At 39.6% G+C, this 12,155-nt stretch overlaps 2 protein-coding genes across 5 annotated transcripts in view; both read right to left on the reverse strand.

The window, feature by feature from the left end:
- Positions 1-9,629, reverse strand: part of adarb1b (adenosine deaminase RNA specific B1b) — a 123,036-nt gene extending 113,407 nt beyond the window's left edge. For 2 of the 4 annotated variants that reach the window (XM_046054079.1, XM_046054077.1), the window contains exon 1: positions 9,466-9,629. The gene's annotated coding sequence lies outside the window, so the exon portion shown is untranslated. Of the gene's footprint in view, positions 1-5,333; positions 5,390-5,631; positions 5,790-9,465 lie in introns of all 4 variants that reach the window. The other 2 variants (XM_046054080.1, XM_046054078.1) reach the window with 2 other exon arrangements.
- A 992-nt stretch (positions 9,630-10,621) lies between these two features.
- On the reverse strand, positions 10,622-11,548 carry LOC123973780 (olfactory receptor 11H6-like). Its single transcript, XM_046054092.1, has one exon. The coding sequence runs from the start codon at positions 11,546-11,548 to the stop codon at positions 10,622-10,624; it is 927 nt and encodes a 308-aa protein (XP_045910048.1).
- Between the last annotated feature and the right edge of the window lie 607 nt (positions 11,549-12,155).

Here is a 12,155-nt window from a genome sequence, read left to right on the forward strand (position 1 = left end):
TGGATGCAAAATTATGTTTCTAGAAAGGCAACAAGGCTGGCCAGGTACAGGATGTGAAAAATAGTGTAAGGTCAATATAAGATGTGTAAACTATAGACTGTATTGAAGAAGTGGACGTGACATCACCCATTGGTTTGTGGACTGCCGTTTTGAAGCCGCGAGTTTGGCAGTTGCGCTGCCGCCATGTTGATCTCTTGCAACCAGCGGCACCGGACGTGACCATATTTGGACGAGACGGTGGAGCCAACGGCTCTGTGTGGAGCTAGCTAGCTTGGTTAGGAAGATGCATCTGTAATTCACGTCATTTTAACCGGCCTGATAATTTTGTCTAGCGAACAACAGAACTAAATGTACTCACCAGAAAAAGTGAACAGTCAACTCCTAATAAGCTTTTTCAGCGGCGCTGGTTAAATTTACACAGTGCCGTGGGTACGAGTCACTTCAGCCTGATGTGACAGGTCACCATGGTAACAACTTGTCAATCAGAACATAGTCCTGGCCTCAAGCATACTCTGATTTATGGTCTCTTTTCCTCTAAATTGGACCATAATTTACTAAATGAACATCATGCTGTGTTAAAGAAGACCTGAAACTAGCGACTGAGACCATAAACTCATTATGAAAGTATTTACTGAGGAAATAAATCAGTTGAGAAGTAGCCTTATTTTACCATTATTTCTAATGGAACCGGACTTCTTTTTGCAACCAGAGGAGAAGCCCCCTGCTGGCCGTTCGATGAAATGCAGATTTAGGGGACTTTGCGTACGCTTCACTTTTTAGGCCAGGAGGTGAATAAATGTGTATTTTAAAAATAGCAGTGTTTCCCATACATTGATTTATTTGTGGAGGCCCGCCACAATATCAACACTGATGGTCACATATTGATTTTAAATTTATTTACTATTAAATATGGGTAAATCAGGTTAACTCTGATAAGTTAGTGTATCTATATTCTTAACACAACCCTGTCAATCTAAGAGACCCACCTTCAAATAAGTTATTAGCAAGCTAATAAGGAGCCTAGCTAATACGGATAGCTATGTTAACATTAGACGACAGCTGGGTTGTCGAAATTAGCACGCCGTATTGAGCTGGTAGTCAATATCGACCGCTCATGCCACAACCCCCACACCTTTAAATCCAGCAAGTTTTCCCATGAACAAAATGAAGGAGAGATAATGTTGAGTTCAACTAATGACCACATAATTTGTAAATTTGTATTCAATGTTATATGTTAGTTGTGTTAGGCTATTAATTCTGCTAGTGAAGCTGAACACATCACTGTGGGAAGCAAGGCGGCTCTTAGTCCTTTGTGACAAAATACGCAACTTTTAATGTGATCTGTTTGACTATCTATTTGAAATAAAGCATAACAGATGTCATGGATAATGAAGACTTATTTCCATTGTCCTTGATGACACTCAGGGCCAACTTCAGCTGTCATTCTCCAAAAAATATGTAGAAAGAAATTGGGGTTTCTAGTGCTGCCACATGCTCAAGGAAATAACAATATAGATAGAGAGTCAGATGCTTGAAATTAAAAGTTAATAACCAGCAACAAAGAGCTAGCATTTACCACCATCAACCTTTACAATGACCAAGTTGCTTACCTTCCTCACTAAGTACCAATTAGATTTCCTACACCATAGTATTTAAACCCAACCTACTCTAGTGGAGCAGCTATGTGGCCACAAAGTTGGGAGCTGGAGTGTAAAGCCTGCAGTTATAAACGAGTGCAACCATTTAAATGTGAAGTACAGAAGAGAGAGAGCATAAATATTCAGCCAGACACACCACAACCAGCAAAGGTTACAGAACGTAAATAAACGTTCTGACCCGTCTACAATCCAAATGCTTGAATGGATATTATTGGAATGCTGAATATTTAACACGCAGTAGTTAATTTAGCGATAATGTATTTCACCGAAAAGCAGTGACTCCTTTCAGTTTTCAATGCTTCATGACAGCATTTAATGTGGGACTCCAAAAATGACAACACGCTAATGGCAAATCAGTAACACACCCACACAAGAATGCTATCATAAGGAGCACACACACGATGTTCAGCCCAGCAGGAACACTATTCTCAAATCAGAGCGACTGAAGCGTTTTCTCACATGTATTCTATGACATGTGCCTTTTCTTGCAACAGCAACGCATCAACCTAGAATACTGAATTGAATTTGCATTGAATGGAAAACATTATTTTACACACATGCTCAAAGAATGACAACAGACTAGCCTACCTAAGTAAGTCATCTGTCCTTTCTGCCGACGAGAGGTCCGGTCAGCTATGACCGAGCATAGTCCTGGTGGTTTAATGGAGGCCTTGTCCTGCCTTTTGTATTGCTGACTCGTGAGCGTGCGCGTACGGCATTGACTGTTATGTCACATTCACGCTCTGATGCTAACCTTTTCTGGCATGTGCATTAGCCCTTTCTTCTGTTTTCACTGAGAACTCATCTCCAGTAACAGTAAAGAGGTTACAAAACGCCTTAAAAATGATTCTCCTCAGAGTGTCCTCACATTCACATTAGGATGTCTGCGCACACAACAGTACATACCGCAACCTACCTACACTTTTAAAAGTTATAGTTTCCCCCAATGTAATGTAAAGAGTGAAACATTATGCATTCATGAGCAATCTTAATGTATACTGCGTGAATAATGGCCACTGCTTTTTTACAATATGGTGACAAGGGTGATGGGGCAGCACTGATGTGCCCCCCCCCCCTTGGGGAATGTCTCAGTCTAGCATGCAGGGGTCATGCTGCTTTATTTGCACAAACCTACCCTGCACCATCATCACTCTGTCCTCCAAAATTACAGGCAGTCGTCCTGTGCTGAAGTACGTTGTGCTGATAGAGGATCTGATATGGAAGATTCCCCTATTTGGCCTTCTGAGCCTGTATCCTATAGAGAAAAGGCTGGGATTGCTAGCAGAAAGTTGGTGCCTACTCAGCCTAGTTTGGCATTTTGACGTAGCCCCATCGTCGTTAAGTACGAGGTCTGACTCCCAAGTGATCCACAAATGCTGGGAGTGCATGAGACTGCAAGGTGGAATGGGTAAACACATCTGCACATGTAGTGTTTTTTGATGGCCTAAAATGCAAAGTGCACTTAACATGGCATGCCTTGCAGGTCAAGAAGAAATGAGTTGTGTTAGTACACTTTGTGTTTTTTTATTTAAATGGAACGACTGAGTCGTGTGCAAACTGTGGAGGCTCTGAGCCGATACTGGCTGACTTTCCCATGTTCTCCAAACAAACCTTCAACTTTCAACTTAAAACAGCCTTGTTGTAATCTCGATGCTATTTCTTTTAAAATATATTACTACTGTCTGGCTTCTGAAAGGGTTTTAGGAGTGCTACAAAAATTATACACGCAAATACATACTATACATTTATCTTCTGGTGGTGTGTAGTACTTCACAAACAGAAACATCCATATAAATTAGTTTGGTGATTAAGCCAAACCAATTTCAACAATATCCAGTCCTAAATAAAGCTAAAGCTAATGATTATGATGGGAGCACAACACCTTGGAGACAGCTTTGTTCAAAACCATCATTAAATCTGCGCAATACACCACAGACAGATTTGTACCATTAATCCTTTCCTTTCCACTGGTTCAGCAGAACAGTTTGTAATTCAAATTAATAAAGGCAACCACGACTGCCAAACAGTCTAACAATAATGTAAAAACATACTAATATACTTTCATACGTTGTGTACACAACTGTGAGTACATGACGTGTGCTAAACATTCAATGGTCTAGTTAGTTACAGCAACCTAAAGCAAAGTATGTTTTACACAGACTGATTCATTGATTGAAACTGGCCACTCATGTAAAATTAAGCCAAAATCCATTTCAGTTGTGATTTGAACGGCGTGGGGAACAACGCTATTGTGGGGTGATTTTTGACAGTCACGATGAAGCGTGAAACAGCGAGGTCATCTGTAGCCTCATTATTGTATGGCAAAGATGTGAAACTCTCATGGCCTGCATGGTAGGCACACTGTATTTAAATTGTGATTGTCAAGCTGAGTAGGACAAAGCACTTTACAAAAGCCTCTCAATCAGCCACACAATCCACACACACATCACTGTCACAGCAGAATTCACATAAAAGAAAAATAACAAATCATAGTGTGATCAAAGAAAAATTATTTCTTTATTTCTTTATTTTCCGCCCTACTTCACTGCAGAAATATCAGGGCACATGACTGCTGAACACACAGCAATAAGTGCACGAGGCTCAACAACAACCGATTTTAGGCAACTCCACAGTTTGACCGCATTATGTAAAACCCTCTGAACAACCCTGAGTATTTAAGACTAAATTAGCAACAATCAAAGTTTTAAAAAACATCTTTAGGTATTATTTATTAAGAATATAACACTCAAAACCCATCTAATCTACTTCATCTGGACTGTGGACATGGTATCATCATATCTGATGACAGTGACCAAATAAATCCGCCAACTGTAATCAGATTCTGATTTAAATGTTGCTAAATGTACGTACGTCCCTTCACTTTAAATCTCGAAACTGATTACTGGTAATGAGCAACCGCTTTCCTTTTCAAATGAAAATTAGGCAGCTGAGGTGTGTCTCCCTTCTTCTTAAATGGAGTCTAAGGACAAAAAGAAGAACTTTCCTGATATTTGGTATTGAGCAACTTAAAAAAGAAGAGACAGGAAGGTAGGGAGGCCACCAAGTGTCACACAGGACTGACTGGTTGACGCAATGCCATGAAATACTAGCTGCTATTTACTTAAATCAGTACCTAAGTGAGTGAGAAGGAAACAGGATGCCGCCTGGTGTGTTTCAGGATGAAGAGTGAATAGTATTAAGTCAGAAATGGCATACCAGTGGCCACTGATAAGCACAAGTATAAAACATGAACGGCAAGTTCACTGATGTTCTGATTTATTTACTCAAATAAAGATTAAAACATGACAATTAACTTAAGTCTTTGTTGTATTTTGATAAACGCTAATAAATAAAACAATCTGAATTCAGAGAAGTAAAAATTTACTTTGGGCAAGTAGATTTCTGACATTAACGCTGAACCCTTGAACTTGGCCCTAGAAGCCTTGCGTTACGACTAGTGTTTTTGCACTAACACTATTCTGCTAGGGAAAGTATAGATCTTCAGGAAGGCATCCAGAGTGGACGCATCCAGGGCAATTTAATTTCTTTCAACCTAAGCATTCAAATATTTTGCTTGCAAACAATTACCGGCCAGCGTAGCAGGCGCTCCTCTCGCCAAAGGGACAATTTGCCCAAATGTGGTGCTTGGCAGGTGTTCATTTTGTCTGCAAATACCTGAATTCTTGACGGGTGTGACCATCATAAAAACATCAAACAAGCTGTTGTAGACACTGGAAGGGAAAGCAAAGTTACACAAGCTGTTAAAGAAAAAAATGCCAAGACATTTCTCTGAAGGCTGATTCTCAGTTTTAGAGGTCACATTAGGGTCATCCATCGTGTATTTTACACCGGACTATAGTTGCTGAAGGTGAGCAATAATACATCATACTCTCTCTCACACACACGAACAAAAACGATGCATCCTTCAGAGTGAACTTTAACAAAATAGTAGCCTATGTGTGTAGGTCTTTACCGTCTTTATTAGTCCAGCGTTTGGCTGCTCTGTGTAGAATAAGAATGTAGTCCACAGTTCCAGGATTTCACCTATTTTGACGCACTTCGAACACACGAGCCGCTGGGCTGAAAACACCCTCAATGGATGCGCTTGTTGCTGGAATGCACAGTGCCGCTCTAGCCAGAATGGAAAGGAAGAGAAGGTGGAAGGTGAATATAGCATGCAACGTTTCTGTAAGTTATTAATTATTCTTTATTTAGCGCCTTATCCACATGATGTAGCAATTGCGCATTCATCGGGGCGCAAACAACATTAATGCGTCAATGAACGCAGGGCAGAGAACATAAGGATCGATGACAGACGCTGCTCCGTCCACATGCTCTTGTCTGCCCTCCGAGCAGACAAGAGCAGAAGACGAGATCATCCAAAGCACATATTATACGTCACACTGGAGACGATGGCGCTGTTGTGTAACCGCTGTTGTGTTTTGGTTAAGTATATAAAAGTATAATAACTAGTCTCCTTTACAGCAGTATTGAGGGACGTTTTAAAAAGCTGATGATTATGATGAATTATAACAGCATGAAAGGAAAGTAGCGTTCTATTTTCTCTGACATCCAGTAACAATTTATTATCACGAGTAGCAGCAGCTGCTGCTCTTGCTGCTCTTGCGGCTGCTGCATGGGTCCACTGACAAAGAGCCAGTGCAGCATCTCAGCTGCATGCAGCTTTCCTGAGATGGCACAATGCAGCAGAGCTAAATGAACTTTGCTCACAAACACTCACACACAGCCACACGGTCATTTTGGCATGGTACCCTCAGTGCCTGGTCTAAGCTGTTTTACCCTCTTTAAACTTGTCACCTCAGCAAGTGGAGCAGTACCGCAGCAGTTTCATCATATATAAAGTAAGGCCTAATGTAGCTGGCCCTTCAACTTCATTTTCATCAGTATTTGTTAAGGGTACCCCTGACAGTGTTTTGTTCTAGCTGAGTCCTGTAAATCCTCAATTACTCCCTTTAACCCAGCAAATCAGCAAAATTACCTTTCCACAGCTGCACACACACCGAATCATTCCGCACAATTTCTTTAAACAAAAAGCGTTTGTCAGCAAAGTGCTTCTCCTGCGTTGCTTTTCTGCAAAATTAACCAACTATGCTGCATTGTTTGAGGAAAAATGAGAGTCTTTACACTTGTTTACGCCGCACACCGCTAACTTGGGCATGGGTACCTGCAAAGGGAAACACCACACGACTCAAGAGCAAATGTTGATACAGTCATTTTTACACTCATTCAGTATTTCAAACAGTCTTTCTTCAGGGCATTGGTGCCACCAAAACACACACCACATACAAACAAACAACTGTGCAGTGCTACGCAGCAGCTTGTAGTTTGTGTCTCCACATTCAAGTGTAGTCTAAGTACAGTTCTCTTGCTAATGTGACTCTATATAACATCACATCATCTTTTGTAAGAGGCTGATGAAGTCCACTTATTTAAGTTATTAGTTATTATAAGTCAAATACGGGTTAGCTACAATAATTAGCTAGAATGATGAGATGCTTTCAACCAAGCACTTGAAATTAAATGTACTGCCAGCAGTTTGAGGAATGCACATTGAGACTTCTGTGATATGTGAAAGCCTGTTTAAGTTGTGACACTAGTGTCCCTAAAACTGAACCCTGTGAAATGGCAAAAAAAATACATTACACTGCCACATACGGATACTTCGTAAAACGTCATGCCCGTGCCCCTTTTGGAGAACAGGAAGCCTAAGATCCTATAGGCCTAGATGTCAACTTGAGGTGAATTTGTATTACAATTTTGGCAAGTTAACAAATCCTTTGTTTTATGTGCCAAATTATTATTTGGTTATTTGATTTTGCCTGAACCCGAGTGTCCACGATACCTTAATAAATTAAGGTTGATCGGTCAGCAGAAATGCCCTTTTAGTCAATGATCCAACGTAGTGACCAGATATTGCTTCTCTGATTGAATCACCAGTCTTTAGGCTACATGTTGTTTAAGCTAGACTAGGCTGAAATTTCGTTGGCGATGACAGTCTGATGTGCTTTAGGCCCAAGCAAGCTATCCATCAGAATTAACTGTCACTGGAATCATGTAACTATTTACCGCAGTGAATATTCAATATCTTATAAGCCTCAAATCAGATCATATGTTTTTACAATCTGCTAAGCAACAGCTTTTCTGCATTTTCCTGTTTCTCTCATTATGTGAAAGCCTCATCTTTCCCGCAAAAGGGGATGCAGCCTTGTTACTTGAATGTTTGAGGTAGTATCAACATCGTTTAATTCTATAAAAAACTCATTTGAGGCACAATTTATTCAAATTGTTTGTGTTTCTGTAAAAAAAAAATGATGACAAAAACGACTACAGACTATTTGCTACCATATCATTATCAGATTCTTATATGTCTCAAATATATAATATTGGGATCTACTTTTAAAAATTCTCTATCAGTCAGTCAGGATATAGTTCTGACTACAGCTGTTACAAATCTAGGTACTAGGCAATATGACGGTGTATACCGTGCGTCAGTAGAAATGTGTTGGTAAATATTTGGCCATTGCGTTTCCACGGCAGGAACGTAAAATCCCATAAAATCTCTGCTATATATTCACGTAATCTCGCGAGCTCGTTTGTCAATAACCATAGAAGGAGAGAGTGATGAGGAGGATTGTACAGAGCAGAAGGAGCTGTTTTAGTTTGTATAGACGAAAAATTATCAAATTTTACAGAACAATTATTATATTTTAATAATTGATCAATTTAATTATATATTGTTACTGTGATATAACATATGCTGTGATAAACAATTTTGGCCATATCACCAACCCCTACTAAGCACTTAGTCATTTTTTAATTGCCCAGGTTAATGCATTTTTCACAGAAAAAAAAAGTTTCAGAATGGTTTAAACCAGTGGTGTATGAAAATGAGTGTATGATTGTATAATCAATAGTAAGGAATATGAGGAGTAGTGCCACTTTGACAGGCAACTCAAACTGTGAGAGTTTTAGCAGGACAAGTGACAACTGATGGCTCCGTCATAAGCAATGTGTTAGGGAATAAAAGAAACACCTGCGAAAGATGTGCACACAGTTTTACACAAAAGAGAAAGTCTGGGTACTTTTCTCACATGGCACAGGCACATGCAATATTCACAGATTAAGATGCAATGTGGGAAACGTCACTCTCAGGAATCAGTAATTATAGCAACATTATATTTCTTCTCTGATCTTCTTCCCTTTAAGTTAACTAACAGGGGAATCAGACTGAGTGTTAATGACTTTTGAATAACGCAGTTGTTACACTTTTAGCTTTCACAATACAGCAGCCTGAAAAGAGGCACTTCCAAATACCTTGCACTGTTTCTGTCCGGATATGCATACGCTGTTCACTCATTGTTTCTCTTCTTGCAAACGCGTGTGCAGCGACACGAGCACATCTGAACACTGCAGCGTCAACCTGCATATCACTTCTCTATGTAGCAGCAGCTAGCACAGCGTCAATATTAACGTCAGTGTATCTGAATTGTACACGCTGCGGTCTCCCGGGCAGACCTTCACAGGCACCACTGACAGGGTAAGCTGAGGTAAGATGACAGCCATAAATCCCACTGTCGCGCTTCCTACACGCAAGGTGATTTCACAACGCGTATTACACAGGTAGTAGAAGTACATGTTTGGGTTAACCGGTGAGTCGCCAGGTCTTGCACTGTTCAGGAGGATTACCAGTCTAATATATTACATAAACACAACCGGAACCCAAATCATGTTAGCAAACCCCGTTTGTTTCATCCTCCGCAGCCCCAAAATAAACAGCCTTACTCACGCTTCGCGTTGTGAGGGAAAGTTAGGATTTCCGGATGCGTAAAAATATTCTCCGCCACTTCACATCGAGACCCAGATGACTGTTTTCCTCCGTGTCGTCGCTGGCGTTGGAGAAAAACGAGCACAGGATGAGAGCGCTTGTAGGGTCGCATGTACTGCAGTGTTCACAGACTGCCGTCGGCCCTCTTCTTCTGGAAATGTTGTCGCGGTCGGGAAATGAAACGGTGCATCACCGCCGCCGAGTGGTGCGGAGTCGGTAGGACTGGTCCGGTCTGTCAGGGCTGTTCTCCTAGTGTCGAGTTACCGTCGGTATACATGACTTTCCCTCAGGATTTTTAGAATAAAACCGAGAACAGTAAGTGTTCAATATGCTGATTAACGGTGAAAATAAAGATTAATCATAGGCCTGTCTGTTTTAGTCTTAAAAATAGTCTGCGTAAAGCACTTTATTAAGTCATAAGATTGAGATTTAGGCCTAAGATGGATCAGAAGTGCGATGATGCGATAACACTATGCTGACAAATTCTGGTATCCTACAAAATTAAAGGTTAATCTGCAGAGGTTTGCAAACGACCTACTTTGACTGTTTGTTCCAATTGTTTATTTACAGGTTATATAGCCCAGGCCTTTAAGTAGTAGGCCTATTTTTCCACATCACAGCCTGTCATTGTTGCTTCATATGCATTTTTCTTTTCATGTTGACTTTTACCTCTATTACAGACAACAAGTCCATGGTTTACAAAATAGGCTATTTAAGATAAAAGACAGAGAATAATGAAAAAGAAAAAAACATAGGCCTATTAGATGCTACCAACATATTCTCCACTCATGTTCTGTAGGAACAACTGTAGTTTACTTAGCAAAAGTCAAATAATGTCATTTTTACAGTACAGTAGAACACCCAGAATAAGCTTTTAGATTAGCACGTTAAATAAAGAGTAAAAACTTACAGACATTTTAATTCAATAAAACACACGGTGTCAGTCAAATCAGTTAAAATCATATTAAGCAAACATTTGCTGACATATATACAGATTTTCAGAACTTCAAAATATACCATCAGGCTTTTACATGACTCTAATATCATAGTAAAGACTTGACAGTAGAGACACTTGAGTTTCATTAATTTGTAACGGAAGGATCAAAGTATATACATTTTATTTCATTTGAATCTTAAAAATCCCCCAAATTCTGTTTCGAATTTTGGTCAATTTAAAACCATAAATTAGAGGATTTATTACAGGAGGTATCACAAGAAATTCTATTGCAATAAAGTTCTGAAGGTTTTGAGGTAAATCTTTTGAACCATATCGAATATGCATAATATCTAAAAGTATTGTCACAACAAAAATTAATAAGGAGGTTAAATGTGGCACACATGTTTGCATGAACTTTGCCCTGTTTTCTATAGAATTCACACATGTTTTGATGAGATACATGTAAGACCAAACTATAAAACAACCATGAAATATGTAAATGATAATTGTAATGTATGCAACTATGTTGTTAACAGTAGTTTCAGCTGGGAAACAAGCAAGTGTAACAATAGTCCAATTCACACAGAAAGGTCTGGTAATATATGGGCTGCATAACTTTAATCTAGATGTTAGAAAAATATTTGTGGCTACAATGCAAAAAGGTGTTACCCAAGAGAAACAAACTAATATTAAGACTCTTTGCTTTGACATGATAGAGTGGTACTCCAGTGGTCGACATATAGCCACATATCTGTCAAATGCCATTACTGAAAGAATAGACAGATCACTGCAGGCAAATGTGTATATTACTAGAGCCTGAACAAGGCATCCAGAATAAGAGATCACATGAACAGGAGAAAGCAGATCCCAGAGAAACTTGGGGTAGAAACCTGTTGTTCCATAAAGTCCGTTCATGCAAAAAGTGCACAATAGAATATACATTGGTTCATGCAGGTTTTTATCCAAGATGATGGTCACGATAAGAGAAACATTTACCAGCAAAATCACACAGTAACACAGTAAAGTGAGAGAGAAGAGAGTAAATAGGTGGTTCTTTGTTTCAGTTAAACCTGAAAGAAAAAACATAAAAGAAACATTACCCATCATAGCAAAAGCACTTGTAGTTTTTGTTTCCCGTTCTCTGTCTGTTCTGTCTTCTCACATGAACAAATGAGCTGGGAATTAAAACCAGCCAACCAATCAGTGGTCCAGAAGAGCTTTCATCTTTTGTCATATATTGCAATCTTTGAGCACTGTAGAAAATAAAACACAAAAGGCCCTTGGAGAGTGGAATTCTCCACCAACATTTTCTCAACTTCTTTTTGTATCCAAGAAATACATAATTACATATTCATTTTTTCCCTACATGTCCAGGCTTTGGATTTCAAATCGAATCTATTTACTCCACCTTCATAGTCATGGAAGATTGCCATAATCTAGAAATTAATCCTATCTCCAGATGACCACTAAAATCTGTTTTATTGTTAGATTTTTGTCCAATACCCCCCTAACAACTGTACCATCAGTTGTGGGTGATGTCCCTTGCTTGCTATGGACTATTTTGTCATGTCAGGGAACAGTGTTCAGATGGAGCAGGCTGCCGTGTGTAACAAGCTATTGAGGGCCACCAGAAGCATTGTTTGATGAGAGAGAGGGTATGGTGATGTCCTGGATGACATGCCATCTTTAGAGCAGTGGCCCCATTAGAGAACCT

Source organism: Micropterus dolomieu, linkage group LG07 (genome assembly GCF_021292245.1).
Source record: "Micropterus dolomieu isolate WLL.071019.BEF.003 ecotype Adirondacks linkage group LG07, ASM2129224v1, whole genome shotgun sequence".
Lineage (NCBI taxonomy): Eukaryota > Metazoa > Chordata > Actinopteri > Centrarchiformes > Centrarchidae > Micropterus > Micropterus dolomieu.